Genomic DNA, 21,548 nt, shown 5'->3' on the forward strand with positions numbered 1-21,548 from the left:
CCAAAATCAATATAATGAATAGAAAGATATACGAATAGAAAGATTATGAGGTACTCTTAAATACATTTGGTTAGGTTATTCGAAAAAATATAAGTTATTAGCAGTTACTTTACGTTAAACCAAAAACGGATAAACATTGCTGTGTATTGTATATGGCCGCCGCCGCGACGAACGAATCCGTGACGTCACGCGCAATGCACGCGCAATCGCTTAACTAGCGAACGGACTTTTCGTCCAAGTTTGTACTTTAATTTAAGCCTGAGAAAATTTTTTGAGTTGGATGGTCCTTTAAGGAAAAAAACTAAAAAAATTTTAATTTTAAATGTTCATAAACAGCATATTTACTTTAATTTTTTATCATGCTTACCTACCTATAATACGATATTATAAATATTTGATATAAACTTAAAGTATCTATGGTTTTTGTTTTTTAATTACAACAAAATAAGAAAATCGTTTTATAAGAAATTTAATGAATACTGAATATCCAAAGTTGTAAAAATGTGAACTTCAAACATTCATAAAAATATAATTTGACTTTCCGGTAGACAAAGGTGAAAATACTTATGAGAAATCTAGTATTACATTTTAAAATATTAAATTTAAAAATAAAATTTTTATTTATTTCTAATTCGTAAAAAAATTGCAAATGTTTGTGATTTTTTAAGAAATATCAAAACTCAAACATTAGACTCTCATAAAAAAATATTGTGAATTTACGCACAACTTTTTTTTTTACTTTCCACTAACAAAAAGTTACAAAAATTACATTTTTCAGTTTTCTGATAAATTTAATAATTTTTAATCGACATTAGTTTAAAAAAACTAGTAAGTATAATAATCGAAAATGTCATATGCTTATATGCCCCACAAAAATATCCCCTGACTAAGAAAAAAAAATTCTCAGTAGAATTATACTGCGGGGATTGAGTAAATATAAATAATTTATAAGAATTGTATTATTTTATAAATTATATAAGATTATTAATTAGAATTAAAATTAATATTGTGTATTATTATGTTAAAAATTGTTTATTTTATAAACATTTTCCTATACCTTAAAAATACAATATTACTACACAATATTATATTTATATATGTATTTAAAATATATTCCTCGATGATGTTTTTCTGCATTTTTAACAGTGTACTTAAAATAAACGCAATCAAGATGTATAGGCAATTCTAACTGACAAATAAGTTGGAAAAATTATAAAAATTAAGTAGCTGCAGATCTAGCAAAGTTGGCTTTAAATTATGTAGGTGAGCTATTCAGCAAAAGAAAACACTAGAATTGACTCAAATTATAGAAAAAATAACCAAAGAACTGTACAAGAATCCAAAAATATTATATAAATGTTGAAGACTTCCCATTTTTTTTATATTATACAGAGCGCAACAGGAAGATTTGGCAGATGAAATAACTTTTGTTCTAATAAATAATTTAAAATTTTTTTTTTTCATATATAATTTATAGTCAATTACGCTAGACGTACAATATATAAAAAAATATTTTTATTTTTTAATACTGAAAATAAAAAATAAAAAATTTGTTTTAAATTTGTTTGGATAAATTCAAAATAGCCATTTTGTGAATCTGATTATAAGAACAATTTTGATAGTAAAAACATTTATCTAAGTCAAGTAGTGTATTTTTTAGAACTTTTTAAAATATCAATATTTTATTGATTAAATTAATTTGGAACGTAATAACTTTAATCAAAATAATATTTTTGTGAATTAGCTGACGAGTATATTTCTTAAATTATTTACTAATCATATTCATATAATTTTCACAATTTTTGTCATACGTTTGAGTAGCATAATTTTTTTTTGTCATGTCTTCCTGTAACACATTGTTATAATAAAATATAGGGTAAAAGAAATTTTTTTATAAAATTGGTAACAATTTTTAAAATAATATACAATATTAATTTTATTTATATTATATTATTTATAAAATAATTCTTTTAAATAATTTATATTTAATTATTGCTATTATTTATTTATTATTATTATTATTATTATTATAACCCTCCCGTCTCGCGGCATACTAGGTAATAATATAATCACATAATAATATAACCAATATCATACCACCATATAATTTGCATTTTAATTTATAATAATAATTATTATAAGGCATAAGCTTCGGTATCGCGCTATGCATTTTTTTTCATATATAAAATATAGAGTAAAAGATAATAATTATCGTTATTATTTTTTTATACGTTAATTTATATACTATTATTATTATTATTATTATTATAAAACAGATCATATCGTGGCATACATTATCATTAAATAACAATATTAATAGGTGCAATATTAATTTTGTTTCTAATATATAATTTATAAAATAATTCTCACAAATTATTTACAATATTCAGGCGATCCCCGGTATAACGCTACAGGGAATCTTTTTCCAACTGCCGTTGCCGCCAGCAAAACATCTGCCGTCGCGGCACACACCGTAGAGACATCGCACGAATAATATTATTCTTATTGTTTATCGAGATAAATGTTGCCTAAATAAATGATGATGTTTTAATGCGTTCAAAGGCCAAAGGCGAATCATTTATTCACGCAGTTGCGCCGTTTATTAAATAACTATTATTATCACGCGGCGGGCCGTCGCCACAATATAATAATTTCTTCGCGTCGTCGGTACCTACTCGGTAGGCCGTGTATTCTCTTCAGTCTTTCGTTCGCAACGTACGTCGTCCGTACGTCGGCCAGTTTTACGGTTTTTTTTTTTTAACTCGCCTTTTTTTTCATTTCTATCGTCCGCCGACATAAACTCTGTTTCGAGTGTAACAACTGTAATGACCAAAAAAAATAAGCGAATCATCGTCTCGCAGTCCGTATATACACGGCGCGCGGTAACAACCTTGTCGCAAGTGCGTTCGTGCCGGGTAACCCGAAACGCCTATGATTGTCAGTCGAGTCGTCGCTGTAAAAACACGACGGCGGCGGCTCTCCACGATCGACACGAATATCGAACAGTGTCTACGTCGCGTCGAGAATAATAATATTATTATTATTATGTCGTCGTAGGTTCGTTTCTGGCCGTCGGCAAAACGAGATAATATTATACGTTGAATAACATCGAACCGCCCGTGTTCGTTCAGGTCACTTCATAGTTCAATGGTTCCGGTACATTAACCATAGATATTATTAATAATATAGAATGCCATATTTCATGATTATCAGAAATGAATTGATATTGTACAGTACAATATTACTAAATTGCTAGAACGAGAGGCAAAAACGACGGTCACTCTCTCTCTCTTCCCGGCATTGCGGCTCGCTTACCATTGTGCAGCTATCGTCGTATCATTGTAGCCATCGATTATTTAACATTATGGGTACGACGAGCAACGGCGCCAGATCGCGCCCCGCCGCGACGCCGCCCGACGTATTGTACAACTACTGCGCACGGCACCGACGTACTGCGGACCGGTCGGCCATATTTTTATTTCCGGAATTCACTCCGACGGCGACGGTACTGCTCTGCTCGCGACGTACGCGCACGACCGTGTCCGTCTCAGCGCCTCCCGACACCGACGGCGATCGTTTTCCGTTCGGCGCGCCATGACAGGTAATAATATTACGATTGATACGACGCGTTACAACGATATTATTAAATTATCATTATTCCACTGTTTTGCAGTGTTTGGTAAATTACGTTGCTTCAAATATTTTTTATTTTAAATTGCATTCGCGTTGCATTACTTTTCCATTAATAAAGCGGCGGTGCGCTTCAAACAACGTTACTTTTTTTTTTCATAATTAATTTTAATCAAGAGGACGCCACGCCCGCGTGTGTTGTCACCGCGGCGGAAAACGCAAGCCGACCGGCGTGATTTGCACCGATGCGTTTTTAATTCGACGGAAAACGCGGCGGCCCCAGCCTTACATACCAAATTAACGCTCAGAAATTCACGTCTTATGAAACTTGACTGTAACAACATTATCTGTGTTTTGTTGTACATTTCTTTACGATAATTCAGTTTTCAAAGTGAGCCGTGAGCATTTTTAATTTTCATTTATTATACACGCATAGCTCAACGAAACACAAATAATGTTCTTACAATCAAGTTTCATAATAGTTCGATTCACTCTTCATTTATCAAGCTAACGGCATAAAACGTGAATTTCTGAGCGTACATTTGGTATGTTACGCGTTTGTAAGACGGAGACAACACACGCGCGGGTGTGGCGTCCTGTTAAATATTTCATTTTTAAGCCGAACTCTTTTCTTTCTGCTAATAAAGTGATAACATTTATTCCTGGAATGTTTAGTAATATTATTGTTAACTGTTATCGGGAACAAAAATAATTATAATTTTCTGGGATATCCTGTCGGCTTGTTTTTGTAATACATTCAAAACTATAATTTTAATGACGAGGAAAATAACGCGCTGGTGCGTTAACTTCATAGTTCAACTTTTCAAAAGTAATTTTGTTAAAATTGCGTTACTCTAAGTAAAATGTAATGAAATTACTGCTGCGTTATAATAGACATAATATAGATGGACTGCGCGTTCCTCCCCCCTCGCCATCAATAAATTCAACTATAATAACAAGACCTGAGAAGGTAAAATAGCATGGATAAAACATTTTTACTGTTTTTATTCCATGGTATTATTGAAGGCACAATTATTGATTCCGTATTTCCGTATCATCAGTATCATGGATGAAAGCTGTTGATTATTTTGAATTTTTCCATGATTATTTATCTTCTACATAAGTTTACTATTGCTACAATGATAAGGGCTAAACGCGCAGTCCATCTACATTATGTCCATGTGCGTTATCGAATAAAAGTAATTGCATTATAGTAATTTGTAATATTCGTTACGTTACTACACAACACTGACTGTTTGCGCAGTTCTCATCGTCGGCCGACGCTCATGTCGATCTCGCGTATCCGGAAAACACTTGTTTGCGTGCCTTTTGCTAATTATATCCGTTGTTTGTGCTAGGTTAGGTCTCATTTCGACGGCGAGAACTTGTTGATTCGGTACCGGCGAGTGCAGTTGTATACTCGACCAGTCTCGCCATGAAAGCCGGAGCGGCAGACGCTGACCACATGGTCCAGGGCAAGGGCAACGGCTGTTCGTCGTGCAGAGTGACCGGAACTCTTTCCTTGTTAATGGTTGCTGCTTATTTTTACTTCGGTTGCAAGCACGTGAAACCAGTGTATTACTTCGGAACCCCGAGTATGTATAAAACAATAGGTACATCGAATCGTGGACGTTTCGCCCCTGTCAATTATTATTAAGACAGGACGTTTGATCCGCTGGTATTTTAAATCGCTATTTATTTTTTTTATTAGATTATATTTATAAAACACAAAACATCAGTATAATTTATATTAATAAAATATAAAAATTTGAAAATATTACAATAAGACATAATAAGTTGTCAACAATACAATTTTCATAAGTCAAATTTAATTTTTAAATAATACAAGTTACACTCCCAGGAAACCCTAACCGTAGGTTAAAAAGAAAGTGGTGCCGTGACCTGTTACAAAACTTTAATGTCTAACTCTCTGAATAATAATAATATAAACAATTAAAAAAAAAAAAATTATCATTTGCCAAGAACTACTAATGGGTGGCTGCTTATTCCAAACAATCATGTTCTACTACTCTTATCATATAAACTTATTGTGCTTCAAATAGTATAGATTGTTTATGCCAAATAAAAAAAAAAAAAAAAAAATAATACAAGTAAACTATCACATACAAATATAATACAGTAACCAAAGTATAATACAAATACATTTTACATACCTAATTATTTATGTTTTGATATTTCAGTTAGTAACCCAAAACACAAAAAATAGGATTTTTTTTTAAAATTTAAAAGAATGTATAATTCTAAAAAAAATGGTATAGGTATAAGTGTTTAACATTTTTACTCACATTATTCAAAAGTTATGAGTTAGGGCTCCGAAGATGTAGCATTTTGATGTTTTTTTGTGCTATAGATTTATATTCATTTCAAGACACTACGAAAAAAACATTAAATGTTTATAATGCATATTTTTGTGCATTTTGTGATTTTGTAGTTTTAAGAGCATATTTCTCCATTTTTTTTATCATTTTTTAGAACACATTTGAAGATTAATGATATGCTTATAACAATAATTATTATATCATTGTATACGAAAAATGATTCTGAGCGATGAAAGCCTGTCACCCAATAGCCTATAATATTACTAAGCAATTTATTTATATGGAACCTTATTTTAAAATTTTTAATCCTTAGCTATAAAAGTCGAACATTTTATAAATTTTTAAATACACTTATTTTTAAATTTGATAATTTTTTTCAAAATTCGAACTTTAAATACTTATAAAAATATTTGTGCCAATGTATTTTAAATATTTTTTTTAACTGCTATCCTAACAATATATTAGGAGTCTTGTATTATATTTTCACGATTTTTTATCAAACAAATACAAGTTTATTGAAATTTATAGAAAAAAAAAACTAAAAAATTGAAAATTGAAAATATCTTTAAACAGTTCAAAATAAGTCAAAATATTTTAAAAATGTTATCAAGTATAGGAATTGGTAAAATAAGCATATTATGGTGTCAATTTCAAGTGTCTACAGTGATTCCTTTTTGAATTACAACAAAATAAGGAAATCGGTACCCGAGAAATCGAGTGAATATTCAATGTTGTAAATAGTTGAATGTCAATCGCGCATAAAATTTTATTTGAGTTTTTAGTAGACATTTTTTTTGTGAATTTCTAACTCAAAATAATTTGGACATTTTCTTGCTTTTTACGTATTTTGTCAAAACTTGAAATTTAAATTATTATAAAAATAAAATGGTGACAACTGACAATGTATTTACAATATTTTTCAACTGTTATCGTAATAATATACTTTGAGCCTTGTAATACATGTTCATGCTTTTTTACCCAATAAATTAAATTTTATTAAGAGGACTTCGCACCTCGGCATCTGTATGTGTTGTCTCCGTCTTACACATGTATGACTAGCAAATTTTCGTTCAGTAGTTTCAATAGGGTGCTGTTAGTTTTGATATTAGAATGAATGATGATCTATTATACAACTTTTAAGTAACAACATTATCTGTGTTCTCTCGTTGGTTTATTACAATATTTTAATTTTTAAGTGAATTATGAACATTTTAAAATTTTAATGTTTTACATACTTATAACTCACTTAGAAATTAGAATATCGTAAAAAATCAATGAAAGAACACATATCATGTTGTTACCTAAAATTTTGATAGTAAGTCAATTTACTCTAATATCAAAAAGTAACAGTATTCTATTGAAACTGGCGAATGAAATGTCATCCATGTGTAATGCGGATGCAACGTCCTCTTAACATTTATAGAAAAAAAAAACTTGAACAATTTTAAATTTTGAAATTGCCTTGGAACAATTAAAAATATGTAAAAATATTTTGGAAATTTTATCAAGTATAGGAATTGATTAACCATATGGTGTAAATTTCAAGTCTCTACAGTGATTCATTTTTAAATTACAACAAAATAAGGAAATCGGTACCCGCGAAATCGAGTGAATATTCAATGTTGTAAATAGTTGAATGTCAATCGCGCATAAAATTTTATTTGAGTTTTTAGTAGACATTTTTTTTGTTGATTAAGATAGAAAAACTTATAAGGAATCTCGTATTAAATGTTCAAATCTTAGATTTAATGAGACATTTTTTTATGAATTTCTAACTCAAAATTATTTGGACATTTTTGTGATCTTTTCGTCTTGTTAAAATTTGAAATTTAAATTCTTACAAAAAATGGTTGACTGTTTTTTAATATTTTTCAATTGCTATCGTAACAATATACCAGGAGCATTTTATTACAATTTCTTTACCTTTTACACGACAAATATGACAAACACAAATAAAAAATTAGGAGTTCATATTATTATATGTATAATTTTTTTATGTGATTATAATTATTAATATTAATTATAAGTAAAATAGTATTATATATATTTTTTTAAATATAATCGGTTAGTAGTGATTAAATACATTCTACTTGATGAAAAATATCCTAAAATGGAAGTTCTCATTATATGTGTAGTGAATATTTTTTTTGTAACTAACATATTATTCTATTAAAAATATAATTTTTTGAATAAGATAAATGTGTTTAACACTTTAACCATAAGATTTTGTAAAGCGATATTTGAATTTATTTTTATCCTATTCAATATTTGACCATTTATAATTCAGCCCTGTTTAAAGACAAATACGTGTATAGAAGAAATTAATTAATTCATCAAATAACAACAATATCATATTTAATATTATAATATTATTGCCTTCACTCTTCATACGTTCATACTTTATACCTACTGCTACAGTAAGATCTATGAGTACAAATATTATAATATCTATAGCAAATTATTAAAACACCTACATAATATTTTATTATATTTAAAAAAAAAAAAAAAAAATATAATAATATCAATACATATAATATATTAAATTATTATACATTTCATATACAAAATGTATTATTATTAAAAAAAAAAAACGTCCTACAAATAATATTTGCGATTACATATTATCTACTTTACTGTCATATATTTTATAATAATTGTATGATAGACAACAAGTACATTTTTTTTAGAATGTTAGCGGGACAATGAACGTTTTGATTAGACTATGGTGTGTGTTTTTATTTTAGTTTCTGAAAAAAAATGTCTAGATTTTTATTTTTGATGGTAGGTTCTGGTAGAACAAGTATCAAACTTTACCGTATTTTTCAAAACGATCGGAATAGACAAATTTTTTAGTTTTTTTTTTATATAAATGTCTTTTTATATAAACGACCTGGCATGCATGTCAAAACATTGAATTAGTATTATAATATTTGCCTGTAAAAGTATTATATTTTAATAAATTATTATTTAAAAATTAAACTGAACTGATGGGAATTATATTGTATCATTTAATAATTATACTGAAATTTTATATTTTTGAAAAAAATGATTGATTTTTATTTTTATTGAAGGTAATATTATATTCTATAATATTTTATTAATATAAATTAGGTTAAGATATTTTACATTTATTTTAAAAGAATTTAAATTCTTGATAAAAATAAAAATAGCTATTTAAATTTAGTGATTTAAGTCTCTGTATAGATAAATAACTTCCCGGGGGCCAAATGACTTATTCTAATAATTGACGGGGACAAAACATTTATGGACTGGTTTTTTTTTGGGGGGACAAAATTACTGTTTATGGTTTACCCAATACACGAACGTCGTTTGAACCATGGCTTAATAATAAATAGGTATGATCATAGAAATTCATTTCATGTTGAGATATTAAAATTTTCAGAATTTCTATTATATCCCATTAACAATGAAATATGGAGCAATGATTTTGTGTGTGGAGGTGCGCAAACCGGACGAAAATTGTTTTTTTTTTGTGATCATACCCATTTATTTAGTTATGGTTTGAATACTTTAAACAGCGGTCTGTGGAAATATTGACCATGCAATCTGTTAATGTTTCTGTATTGTCCTGCCTCCTGTGTTATTATTTGAAATGTTTCAGGCTAATATTTTTCTTTTTTTTTTTTAGGTATGATATCTTTGGCTGTGGCGAGAGCATTAGATTTGACACCTTTCAATGGTTAACATTTCAAAATCAGTTGTGTGGTCAGAATTTATATTATGGTAAAAATGTTTCTGTATCAAGGTAAAATACATAGCTTATTAATGTCTTATAACAATTATACTAGTAAGTTTTTTATACCTACCTATGTATTGTAGTTTGATAATATTTTTATCAGGCTGTAAGTAATGAGTTAAAAATATGATTTAAAATGAATAAAACTGTGAAACGATTTTAACATGATTCATTGGTCAATCGTTTCCTATGTCAGCATAGTATAGTCGGCAATCATGCTTCTACCATGACTAATTTTTGGCCGTCTAGAAATCCACATTGTACCACATTGAATGAGCCAGTTGTGTGTAATAACTGAATACTTTTTCTCATGTTAAAATAATCAACAACCCACTAAATAACAATTAAAGTTACTATTTTAAATTTATCTTCTTGTATAAATAAATGACTAGAGTTTTTTGTAATTTTAAATTAAAATAAAGTAAAATGATAGTCTAGACATCACCTAACATATTTTTCATTTTTTGTTAGGTAACTAAAATTAAAATCTCCAATATATGAGTATAAAAACAATACCTACCTAATCAGATATTTGTTGATAGATATTAACCATTGATAGCCTAATGATTAACCTTTTACATAATTATTCGCGATATAGGTACTTAAGAAGTTAAATAATTAATAGCTCTAATAAGTATCATAAATGTTAATATAAGGTAGGTATTTAAATAATTTTAATACCTAGGGTAAAATTGTATGAACACATTCATAATATCTTCATAATATATATAGGTACCAAATTAAATAGTAAAAAATGCTTATTACATTGGCACTATGTCACCAATTTTACATTAAATATAATTACTTGGTTTAATCATAGAATAATTACCTGTTTTGAAGACATATTTTAATATTTAACAATATATAGGTAGCGACGGAAACGTCGAACACGAAACAGTGATGTTCAATAATATGAATAGGTTATAATATAATAGGTATATTTAACTTAAACTGCCAAAGTGCCAAACAGGTAAATTTAATGTTGTTAGTCACTTACTACTTAGCAGTAAAAATTCAAAAACACAAGTAAACAGTAAACAGTGCGCGTGAGCAAATGACAATTAAGACGTGGGAAAAAATAGGACAATAAACTAAAAAAAATATTACACCCGTTATCTAGATGGTATTATAATACATATATAATATACAATACTACATATTATAATATAACTATATATTTAAATATGTTGTGCAGTACGTATGTCGTACGTGATGACTATGATACATCATTATTTATAGATAAAAAAAAATTCATTTCACCCAAATGAATGTTTAAAATGTCAATATTGTAACTTCTATGTTGCATTACATAGTGATTTCTCATACACCACTAGGCCACGATATTTTATAGATATTGCTATTTAACTTTTTTTTACAATACATCGATTATCCCGAACATAGATATTACAATGTGCCGTCACATTTGAGACTTAAAACGGTCATCTCATAGACTTCAACGTCTTCTTTTTGCACACAGGGTCAATTTCTCATGAATCCAGTCTTCTTTGCAATTTTTTTTCTTTTCTTCAATGACTCCTTCTCGTTTTTCTTCGTCTTCAGACTCAATATGAACATGGACAATATTCGGTGCATTACACATATCTGTATCCTATTTAAAGGATATCCTACATCCCTATTGGCCTGCATAATATGTATTTGGAGGCATGCTGGTATTTGCTTATAAATTATCATTAGTTAAAATTATTATAGGTGGACTTTGTATGGCTTGATCTGATTTGTATTTTACTGAAATACGACAAGAATCACCTCCTAACAATGCTTTTAATTCATTGACGTGATTAGCCTCATAATTTGGTTCGTTCCATAAAACCGACCGTTTGCCGGCTGCTTCCATGAAAGTGAAATTATTTGTTTTATTTGCAGTACCAAGTACGCCATAGTTTCGGATTGTGCTTTCAGAACGAAATGCAATTACACACTGAATAAGTATTAATTTTAGGCCCTATTTATATTATGTAGAACAATGATGTTTTTGTGGAACTTTATATACTAGACCAGCGGTTCCCAATTAGTGTGAAGCCACGGACCCCTAGCTATAACTTAAATTGGTCCGCGGACCCCTTTTTTGTAAATACTTACTTTTCAATTTTATTTTATTATGAAAATGAGAAATACATTTATACGGTTTATTTTCAATATGATTTAATTTTTAATTTTATAAACATTTTCGTGATATAATAGAAACAAATTTTGTCAAAAAAAAAATATATATTTATAAAAAAAATTATTTGATTAAACACCTTCAAAATTTATGAGACAAGTGAAATCTTTCTTTTTTGTTCATAATTTCGTCTAAGTCCGGCTGCATGCTTGATATGGTATGCTGCATGCTATGGTATGAGCCTTACCAGATTTTGCAACAAGTTGAGCGACTTCGTATGAAGCTAAAGTGGCATTTTTATTACCATTTAAACTTGTCGAAGATTTCATCACTTTTTGTGATTTTTTAAATTCTCCTAACTTGACTACAAAAAAATCCAAATACTTACTAGTAAATTCGCCATGTTTTGTCTCAAAATGGCGTCGTAGTTTGGAAGGTTTCATACTTTCATTGGACAAGATCTCCAAGCAAATAATACACTGTGGTTTTGGTTCATCTTCAGTCCTAGCAAATGTAAATCCTAATTGTAAATATTCAGTGTTATACTTTCTCACTTTAGTTCTTACGGTACTCTTCGAGTTTACATTACGGCGATTTGAGTCTGAGCTACTATGTTGATCAGTACACTAAAATAAATTTATTATTGAAATATTATCAATAAAAATACATATAAACTGTACAATTATAAAATATAATTTGCACAATACATAATATGCACGCATTTAACGACAGATTAATAAGTAGAAAAGTTCTTTTGATAAATAAATGAATGAGTTATTTACCTGAACTTTATTCATATCATTCACAGTATTCTATATCGATGACGCCATCAGGCGTACAGTATTATCTTCTTCTATTTCACATATAGGCCTTTTAAGTGAACCAGATTTTAACCACTGATACATTATGGTTATTCGTTTAATTTTGAAATACAATGTATAAAAAAGGACACACGGCACTAATCGCTGACCAGTAATGACTGAGACTACTAACTAATACTAATGTTGATTATTTACTTTAAATTATATGTCCGAAATATATTTTATTGGTTAATGGAAAGAAAATAATCAGTATGGTTTCACGTTCTGAATTATAGTAATAATAGTGTAATAGTGAAGATAATAATGTATTTATTTCTATGAAATTGCTCATCTATTTTTTTTCGCGATAATCGAGTTTCAATAGTCCATAAATACTCGGAATTTCATATTACTACAAAGTTAATAATTTCACTAAAATAAAATAAAAATATCACTACCAAACAACTACCCGAGGTCGATGCCTCTAGAAATCCGACGAAGTCCACGTCTTCTGTAGAGGCTCCAAAATGTTCCTCGAATGAGGAAGGAGCACCTACAAGTTGGTCCCGTGTATCCGCAGATATGTGCAACGTGAATGTGCTCTTCGTGCTCGGCAATAATGTAGAAGTGGTTTGAGGGATAACGTTCAATAAGTCGGTCCATTTCACGCAAACAGTCCTGAACTCCCCCAACTCCACTCGGCACAATGATTGTGCTGATATATCTATAAAATAATTAAATATTGTAAAATAATTATAAAAAAATATTAAAATAAAATTATTACCGGTGGATGCCAGAGACAAATTTGCTAGGCAGTTCACGTCCAAGTTCGACAATGACGTCTTCATACATTTGCGCAGGTGATTGTACAGTGTCGTCATTGTCGTCGAATTCATTATCATGATCTCGTTCCATATACTCTGAATCTGAGTATCCATCCACTGTTTCGGGTGAATGACCTTCTCTATGACCTTCACTGGACAAACAGTGAATATAATAAGAATCATTGTCAACATACTGTACTCGTTCGTCGGACTGGGGAACAATATCTCGCAGAAATCCAAACTAATCCTCTTCCTCCTCCAGATTCTTGTTCAGATTCACTGCTGCCCAATTCTTCAAATTGATTAATTTGACTGTGTTCATTTCGTTGTGGACTGTGGTCAACTCTTTGTTTGACACCTGTGAAGGTGACACTGCTTTCTTCATTGTTTTCTGCTTTTTTGTCGTTGCTGTTGATGTGCGTTCCAGTTTTCTTTTCAGCGATCCACTTTCTGAGGATGTCGCTGCCAGGGACGTAATGGCCTGAAGATCCGTACATTCGTTATTAATAAAAGACATAATAAAACGATTTTCAATGTTTTACTCGTAACGATTGTTTAGTAAATAACTACTGTAGCACAATGTTACTTTCGGACAAGGAAAAATGTACTGAATTATAATAAGTTTTAGGTCCTATTTATATGGTGGTGAACAATAAGAAATATGATATTTACAATTCAAACAATCCATAACAATAATAATCTATAAGTATTACGTCATACGCGTGAATTTGCGAGCTTGATGCTTGCTCAAATATTATGAATATAATATTTCAACACCAACACCAACAACCACAAAGTGACCTTGTACGCAACCGTCATATCGCCATAATATGGTTAGTATATATTTTGAATAACTTATAAGTTATTATCAAACCTAATATTATACTTAATATAATAATTATTTTAGTATGCATACCACTGGTTGTTTTCAATATACTCTTATCTTTTTCCTTTTGTACAGCGTTCTCTAACTCCTCGATTGTTTTGGAAAAATCATGAATATCGTTTAATTTGACTACCGGATTTTGATAGATAAGTAAACTTTCAAACTTAGCACTGGGTAATAACGGAATCTTCAAACTAGTTGGTATGTTCACAGGAGGAATGAAGTCGGTATACTGAACGGACTTCAGATGCCGGTTAGGTGTTAATATTACTTGTGGTGTGTGTGTGCGCTGCATTGTTCACTTAAAATTATACGTACGCCTCTTAATTGTATATTTATAGCGTTATCCCACTGATCGCAGGTGACAGCTACATCGTCTAACGTGTTTATTTTATAAATCCATTTATTACGATATTTCAACTTATGGTAAATGCTACGTGATAATTCTAAATATTTTATTGCACTAGTTGTAAAAGTTTGCTTCCCACTGTTCATATGTTTCTTCTATTTGGTGTTTAATCATTAGAGGTAATTCCATTAAAAAAAAAAATTTTTTTTAAGAAGAAATCACCCTATAAAAAAGGGGATCAGAACACAAAAATATATACTACTTGTATTTTGTTAATTGGACACCAGTAACAGGGTTTATGATGCGTTAGAATCATTGTACTCACGTCGTCGTTGTCGTCATTAACGACCTTATTGGTTGACAAATTATTTGTGATATTTTAATTTGTTTTTATATTTTATTATAATTATCCCGGCTACTACTAATATCATTAGATAAAACAAACAAGTGTGGAGGTCTGTAGTGTCTTTCGTGATCTTTTTACATTTTTCTTCTTGTATTAATTCTGTATCGATGGTTAACCAAATACATTGTCATATGTTCCAAAATACATTATTTTTTGTTGTAATTTACTACAAAGGTTACTTGTTGTAATTACTGGTCACCTTTACACTTCTACAATTGGCATGATAATTTAAATTCATTATTACAAATACAATTTTTACCATTCGTCATGAAAATATCCATTTTATTTAAAAAAAGTTTCAATTATTATACCAAGTTATAATTTTATGCTTGCTGATGTTTATTAATTCATAAATACATTTATAGTATAAAGGTAACATATATATTTAATTGAAAATAATGAATGAATGATATAATTTGGTTTTGAATTATGAATTAAAGTTTTTATCAGGTATTTACATAAGCTACAATTAAAATATTTTTTAATATAACAAAATGTTTGAATCTTTATTTTATTACAAGGTACATTATAACTAAACTATTAATTGTGTATACTTATATAATAGCTATTTGTTGTTATCTATCACATCTGCATTAACATTGATATGAAATTGTTTCAAACTAAAAAAAAAATGTTTTATACGTGTTAATATTATTGTGTATAATAATATAATTGTATATTATATAATTGAAAGTTGAAAATTCAACTGATGATATATATGCTCAAGTTAGTTATGATTTTATGTATTATTCAATAAATGCATACGTATGAGCCCCTGGCGTGGTCTAACAATCCGCAAGCTCATAAATGTATATTTGAATAAATAAGGATAATTATAACCCAAATCACAATTTTTGGTTGTACAGGTTTGCTAATTTGCATATCTATGTGGTAAAAGCATGTTTGTTATTTATACACAAATTGTATATTATATGCCCAAATACAACATAGTTATGGAAAACACTGCATATTAACAGTTAACAAGTTTATAATGCAATGTGATATGAATATTTAAAAAAGTAGTTGTTATATAGTGTGTATAATTAATTTTATCTTTATTCTGTACTTCAAAATAATTTACGAATCAAATGAGATTTATGTACCTTCAGCTATTATTGTTATAAATTGGAAATGTAGTAAATATGTAATTACCCATCTATAAGTATAAATGACTACCAGAAAAATATTGAAAAAAAAAACATAGGTATATATTTTATGGTACAATGTTAATATATTATAGTTAACCGTTATTAATAATATCATACATTCTCTTTATGTTTTATGAAAAAATATCATATTGAAGAGTTTTAATTAACGATGAACACTTTTAAAAGCATCACAAGTATTAAATAAATTATTGTTTTGATAATTGTTTATAAAATAATTTGACTATTAGTCTCGTTTTATTATTTTTTTTAAATGTTTAATTATCAACAAAAAATAATGCATTTTTACAATGAATCTGTACTAAGGTTGTACCAACTTAATCCTACGTTTTATCTTGTCTAAATCTTTTGTATGACACTAAGTAATTGTCATCCAATATTTGTTGAAATAACTTTTGCATGTGTTTATCCTCTTGAAGTATTATTTGAAATGCAAATAATTGATTCAGATGATCACCGTTTTCTGTTCTGACGTTCTCCGTCACCAAACAACAATAATTCGGTTTCTTACAAAATGAACAACACGGATTATAGGCGGGCAATAAAAGCACACATCGCAAACATCTCTGTGTTCCATGCAAATGAAACACAACGTTTTCATCATCCCAAATGCAAACAACAGTTGTTCTGCCTGTACGATTTTCTCATTGAATATTTAGGTCAAGTATTTAGTTTTTCCTTTTCAATATATATACATAATATATAATAATTGTATTGTAGTATACTATATTATCGGTCTTAAATGAAAAAGTAATTTACTTTTTTCTTCAAAGGAATGTGTTTTTTTTTATCCAAATACAGTTGTCCCAGTGTAGGTACCTCAACAAACGGATATATTGTCAGAGGAGTCTTTTATTGCTTTTATTCTGAGCCAGAGATTAAGCATTAGATGCTGATTGTGTAGCATTAATTGATTTTGGCAATGCCAAAGGTATTAATGATGTTAATTTTTCATTTAAATCATTTATCAATAATTCTGGATAAAGCATGTCTTCAGGTCTGAAGTGTCTTTCACACACACAATTGTCTACAGTTAAGTTCACTTTTAGTGATAAACTCTAATAATTTAAACATTCCTACAAAATAAGCAAAAAATAACTTCCATGAATGGACATCTAAAGTTATTTTTTGTAATTTTTTGGTCTAGGGTCTATGTTTTCTCTTTCTGACGTATAAGTAAGTGCATATCGCTCAGAAAGAGTTCCAAATATATTGTTTTTGTCGTTCACACACAAAATTGTCTACAGTTAATGTAACAACTACTGATAAACTCTAAAAATTTAAACATTCCTACAATTCTTCTTTAAGGGTGCATACGTAATTTATATATGATACATCAGTAGCAGGTTTAGATGCTAAATGGACATTGACTAATTTATCTTTCATATAAATACCATTCATTACAATAATAGCCGATTGTGTATGTGATGCCTGTAAAATAAAAAATAAAAATAAATGGACATCTAAAGTTATATTTTTGTAATATTTTGGTCTAGGGTCTATGTTTTCTCTTTCTGACGTATAAGTAAGTGCATATCGCTCAGAAAGAGTTCAAAATATATTGTTTTTGTCGTTCACAAACAAAATTGTCTACAGTTAATCTAACAACTACTGATAAACTCTAATAATTTAAACATTCCTACAATTCTTCTTTAAGGGTGCATACATTTTTTATATATGATACATCACTAGCAGGTTTAGATGCTAAATGGACATTGACTAATTTATCTTTCATATAACTACCATTCATTACAATAATAGCCGACTGTGTATGTGATGCCTGTAAAATTAAAATTAAAAATAAATGGACATCTAAAGTTATTTTTTGTAATTTTTTGGTCTAGGGTCTATGTTTTCTCTTTCTGACGTATAAGTAAGTGCATATCGCTCAGAAAGAGTTCCAAATATATTGTTTTTGTCGTTCACACACAAAATTGTCTACAGTTAATGTAACAACTACTGATAAACTCTAATAATTTAAACATTCCTACAATTCTTCTTTAAGGGTGCATACGTTATTTATATATGATATATCACTAGCAGGTTTAGATGCTAAATGGACATTGACTAATTTATCTTTCATATAAATACCATTCATTACAATAATAGCCGACTGTGTATGTGATGCCTGTAAAATAAAAAATAAAAATAAATGGACATCTTAAGTTATATTTTTGTAATATTTTGGTCTAGGGTCTATGTTTTCTCTTTCTGACGTATAAGTAAGTGCATATCGCTCAGAAAGAGTTCAAAATATATTGTTTTTGTCGTTCACAAACAAAATTGTCTACAGTTAATCTAACAACTACTGATAAACTCTAATAATTTAAACATTCCTACAATTCTTCTTTAAGGGTGCATACATTTTTTATATATGATACATCACTAGCAGGTTTAGATGCTAAATGGACATTGACTAATTTATCTTTCATATAACTACCATTCATTACAATAATAGCCGACTGTGTATGTGATGCCTGTAAAATTAAAATTAAAAATAAATGGACATCTAAAGTTATATTTTTGTAATATTTTGGTCAAGGGTCTATGTTTTCTCTTTCTGACTACAGTTGTCCCAGTGTAGTTACCTCAACAAACGGATATATTGTCATAGGAGTCTTTTATTGCTTTTATTCTGAGCCAGAGATTTAGCATTAGATGCTGATTGTGTAGCATTAATTGATTTTGGCAATGCCAAAGGTATTAATGATGTTAATTTTTCGATTTAAATCATTTATCAATAATTCTGGATAAAGCATGTCTTCAGTTCTGAAGTGTCTTTCACACATACAATTGTCTAATAGGCGCATACGTTTTTTATATTTATCAAGGTATCATATAGTTCTTTGTACATTGGACTCTGATTAACGTATTCATTTGTTATAGCGTATAAATATTTTTTGTCATTATCGCTTCATACTGTGATCTCTGCGACTGAGTTAATTCTTGATACTTGTTTTGTGCTAGTGATACATCACTAGCTGGACTAGTTGCTAAATTAACATGGATTTTTTCATTTTTCATATAACGGCCATTCATTACAGAAATAGCCGACTGTGTATGTGATTCCTGTAAAATAAAAATAAAAAAAATGGACATCTTAAGTTATATTTTTGTAATTTTTTGGTCTAGGGTCTATGTTTTCTCTTTCTGACGTATAAGTAAGTGCATATCGCTCAGAAAGAGTTCCAAATATATTGTTTTTGTCGTTCACACACAAAATTGTCTAAAGTTTATCTAACAACTACTGATAAACTCTAATAATTTAAACATTCCTAAAAAATAAGCAAAAAATAACTTCCATGAATGGACATCTAAATATATTTTTGTAATTTTTTGGTCTAGGGTCTATGTTTTCTCTTTCTGACGTATAAGTAAGTGCATATCGCTCAGAAAGAGTTCCAAATATATTGTTTTTGTCGTTCACACACAAAATTGTCTACAGTTAATCTAACAACTACTGATAAACTCTAATAATTTAAACATTCCTACAATTCTTTTTTAAGGGTGCATACGTTTTTTATATATGATACATCACTAGCTGGTCTAGATGCTAAATGGACATTGACTAATTTATCTTTCATATAACTACCATTCATTACAATAATAGCCGACTGTGTATGTGATGCCTGTAAAATAAAAAATAAAAATAAATGGACATCTAAAGTTATATTTTTGTAATATTTTGGTCTAGGGTCTATGTTTTCTCTTTCTGACGTATAAGTAAGTGCATATCGCTCAGAAAGAGTTCCAAATATATTGTTTTTGTCGTTCACACACAAAATTGTCTACAGTTAATCTAACACCTACTGATAAACTTAATAACTTAAACATTCCTACTATTCTTCTTTAATAGGCGCATACGTTTTTTATATTTATCAAGGTATCATATATTTCTTTATACATTGGACTCTGATTAACGTATTCATTTGTTATAGCGTATAAATATTTTTTGTCATTATCGCTTCATACTGTGATCTCTGCGACTGAGTTAATTCTTGATACTTGTGTTGTGCTAGTGATACATCACTAGCTGGACTAGTTGCTAACTTAACATGGATTATTTCATTTTTAATATAACGGCCATTCATTACAGTAATAGCCGACTGTGTATGTGATGCTTGTAAAATAAAAAATAAAAATAAATGGACATCTAAAGTTATATTTTTGTAATATTTTGGTCTAGGGTCTATGTTTTCTCTTTCTGACGTATAAGTAAGTGCATATCGCTCAGAAAGAGTTCCAAATATATTGTTTTTGTCGTTCACACACAAAATTGTCTAAAGTTAATCTAACAACTACTGATAAACTCTAATAATTTAAACATTCCTACAATATAAGCAAAAAATAACTTCCATGAATGGACATCTAAAGTTATTTTTTGTAATTTTTTGGTCTAGGGTCTATGTTTTCTCTTTCTGACGTATAAGTAAGTGCATATCGCTCAGAAAGAGTTCCAAATATATTGTTTTTGTCGTTCACACACAAAATTGTCTACAGTTAATGTAACAACTACTGATAAACTCTAATAATTTAAACATTCCTACAATTCTTCTTTAAGGGTGCATACGTTATTTATATATGATACATCACTAGCAGGTTTAGATGCTAAATGGACATTGACTAATTTATCTTTCATATAAATACCATTCATTACAATAATAGCCGACTGTGTATGTGATGCCTGTAAAATAAAAAATAAAAATAAATGGACATCTTAAGTTATATTTTTGTAATATTTTGGTCTAGGGTCTATGTTTTCTCTTTCTGACGTATAAGTAAGTGCATATCGCTCAGAAAGAGTTCAAAATATATTGTTTTTGTCGTTCACAAACAAAATTGTCTACAGTTAATCTAACAACTACTGATAAACTAATAATTTAAACATTCCTACAATTCTTCTTTAAGGGTGCATACATTTTTTATATATGATACATCACTAGCAGGTTTAGATGCTAAATGGACATTGACTAATTTATCTTTCATATAACTACCATTCATTACAATAATAGCTGACTGTGTATGTGATGCCTGTAAAATTAAAATTAAAAATAAATGGACATCTAAAGTTATATTTTTGTAATATTTTGGTCAAGGGTCTATGTTTTCTCTTTCTGACTACAGTTGTCCCAGTGTAGTTACCTCAACAAACGGATATATTGTCATAGGAGTCTTTTATTGCTTTTATTCTGAGCCAGAGATTTAGCATTAGATGCTGAATGTGTAGCATTAATTGATTTTGCGCAATGCCAAAGGTATTAATGATGTT

The 21,548-nt window shown here is 29.0% G+C and overlaps 1 protein-coding gene and 1 long non-coding RNA gene across 3 annotated transcripts; one reads left to right on the forward strand and one right to left on the reverse strand.

The window, feature by feature from the left end:
- Positions 1–3,239: 3,239 nt before the first annotated feature.
- LOC100575763 lies at positions 3,240–9,772 on the forward strand. Of its 2 annotated transcripts, none has more exons than XR_001679147.2 (3): positions 3,240–3,601; positions 4,994–5,225; positions 9,619–9,770. It is a non-coding gene; the product is annotated as an uncharacterized LOC100575763 (long non-coding RNA). The 2 variants fall into 2 exon arrangements; XR_510532.3 differs by having other exon boundaries at positions 3,244–3,601; positions 4,989–5,225; positions 9,619–9,772.
- A 194-nt stretch (positions 9,773–9,966) lies between these two features.
- LOC103308808 lies at positions 9,967–13,966 on the reverse strand. Its single transcript, XM_029491756.1, has 2 exons — positions 13,433–13,966; positions 9,967–13,372 (listed from the first exon to the last, which is right to left on the reverse strand). Exons 1-2 carry the CDS (start codon positions 13,561–13,563, stop codon positions 13,114–13,116), a joined length of 390 nt encoding a protein of 129 aa, XP_029347616.1. The 5' UTR covers positions 13,564–13,966; the 3' UTR covers positions 9,967–13,113.
- Between the last annotated feature and the right edge of the window lie 7,582 nt (positions 13,967–21,548).

This window comes from Acyrthosiphon pisum, chromosome X, assembly GCF_005508785.2.
Source record: "Acyrthosiphon pisum isolate AL4f chromosome X, pea_aphid_22Mar2018_4r6ur, whole genome shotgun sequence".
In the NCBI taxonomy this organism is placed as follows: domain Eukaryota; kingdom Metazoa; phylum Arthropoda; class Insecta; order Hemiptera; family Aphididae; genus Acyrthosiphon; species Acyrthosiphon pisum.

Coding starts and splice junctions, on each gene's coding strand:
- LOC103308808 (XM_029491756.1), bottom strand. CDS start 13,563: ATGGAACGAGATCATGATAATGAATTCGACGACAATGACGACACTGTA. Junction 13,373..13,432: donor TTTGTCTCTGGCATCCACCG/GTAATAATTTTA, acceptor ATTATTTTATAG/ATATATCAGCACAATCATTG.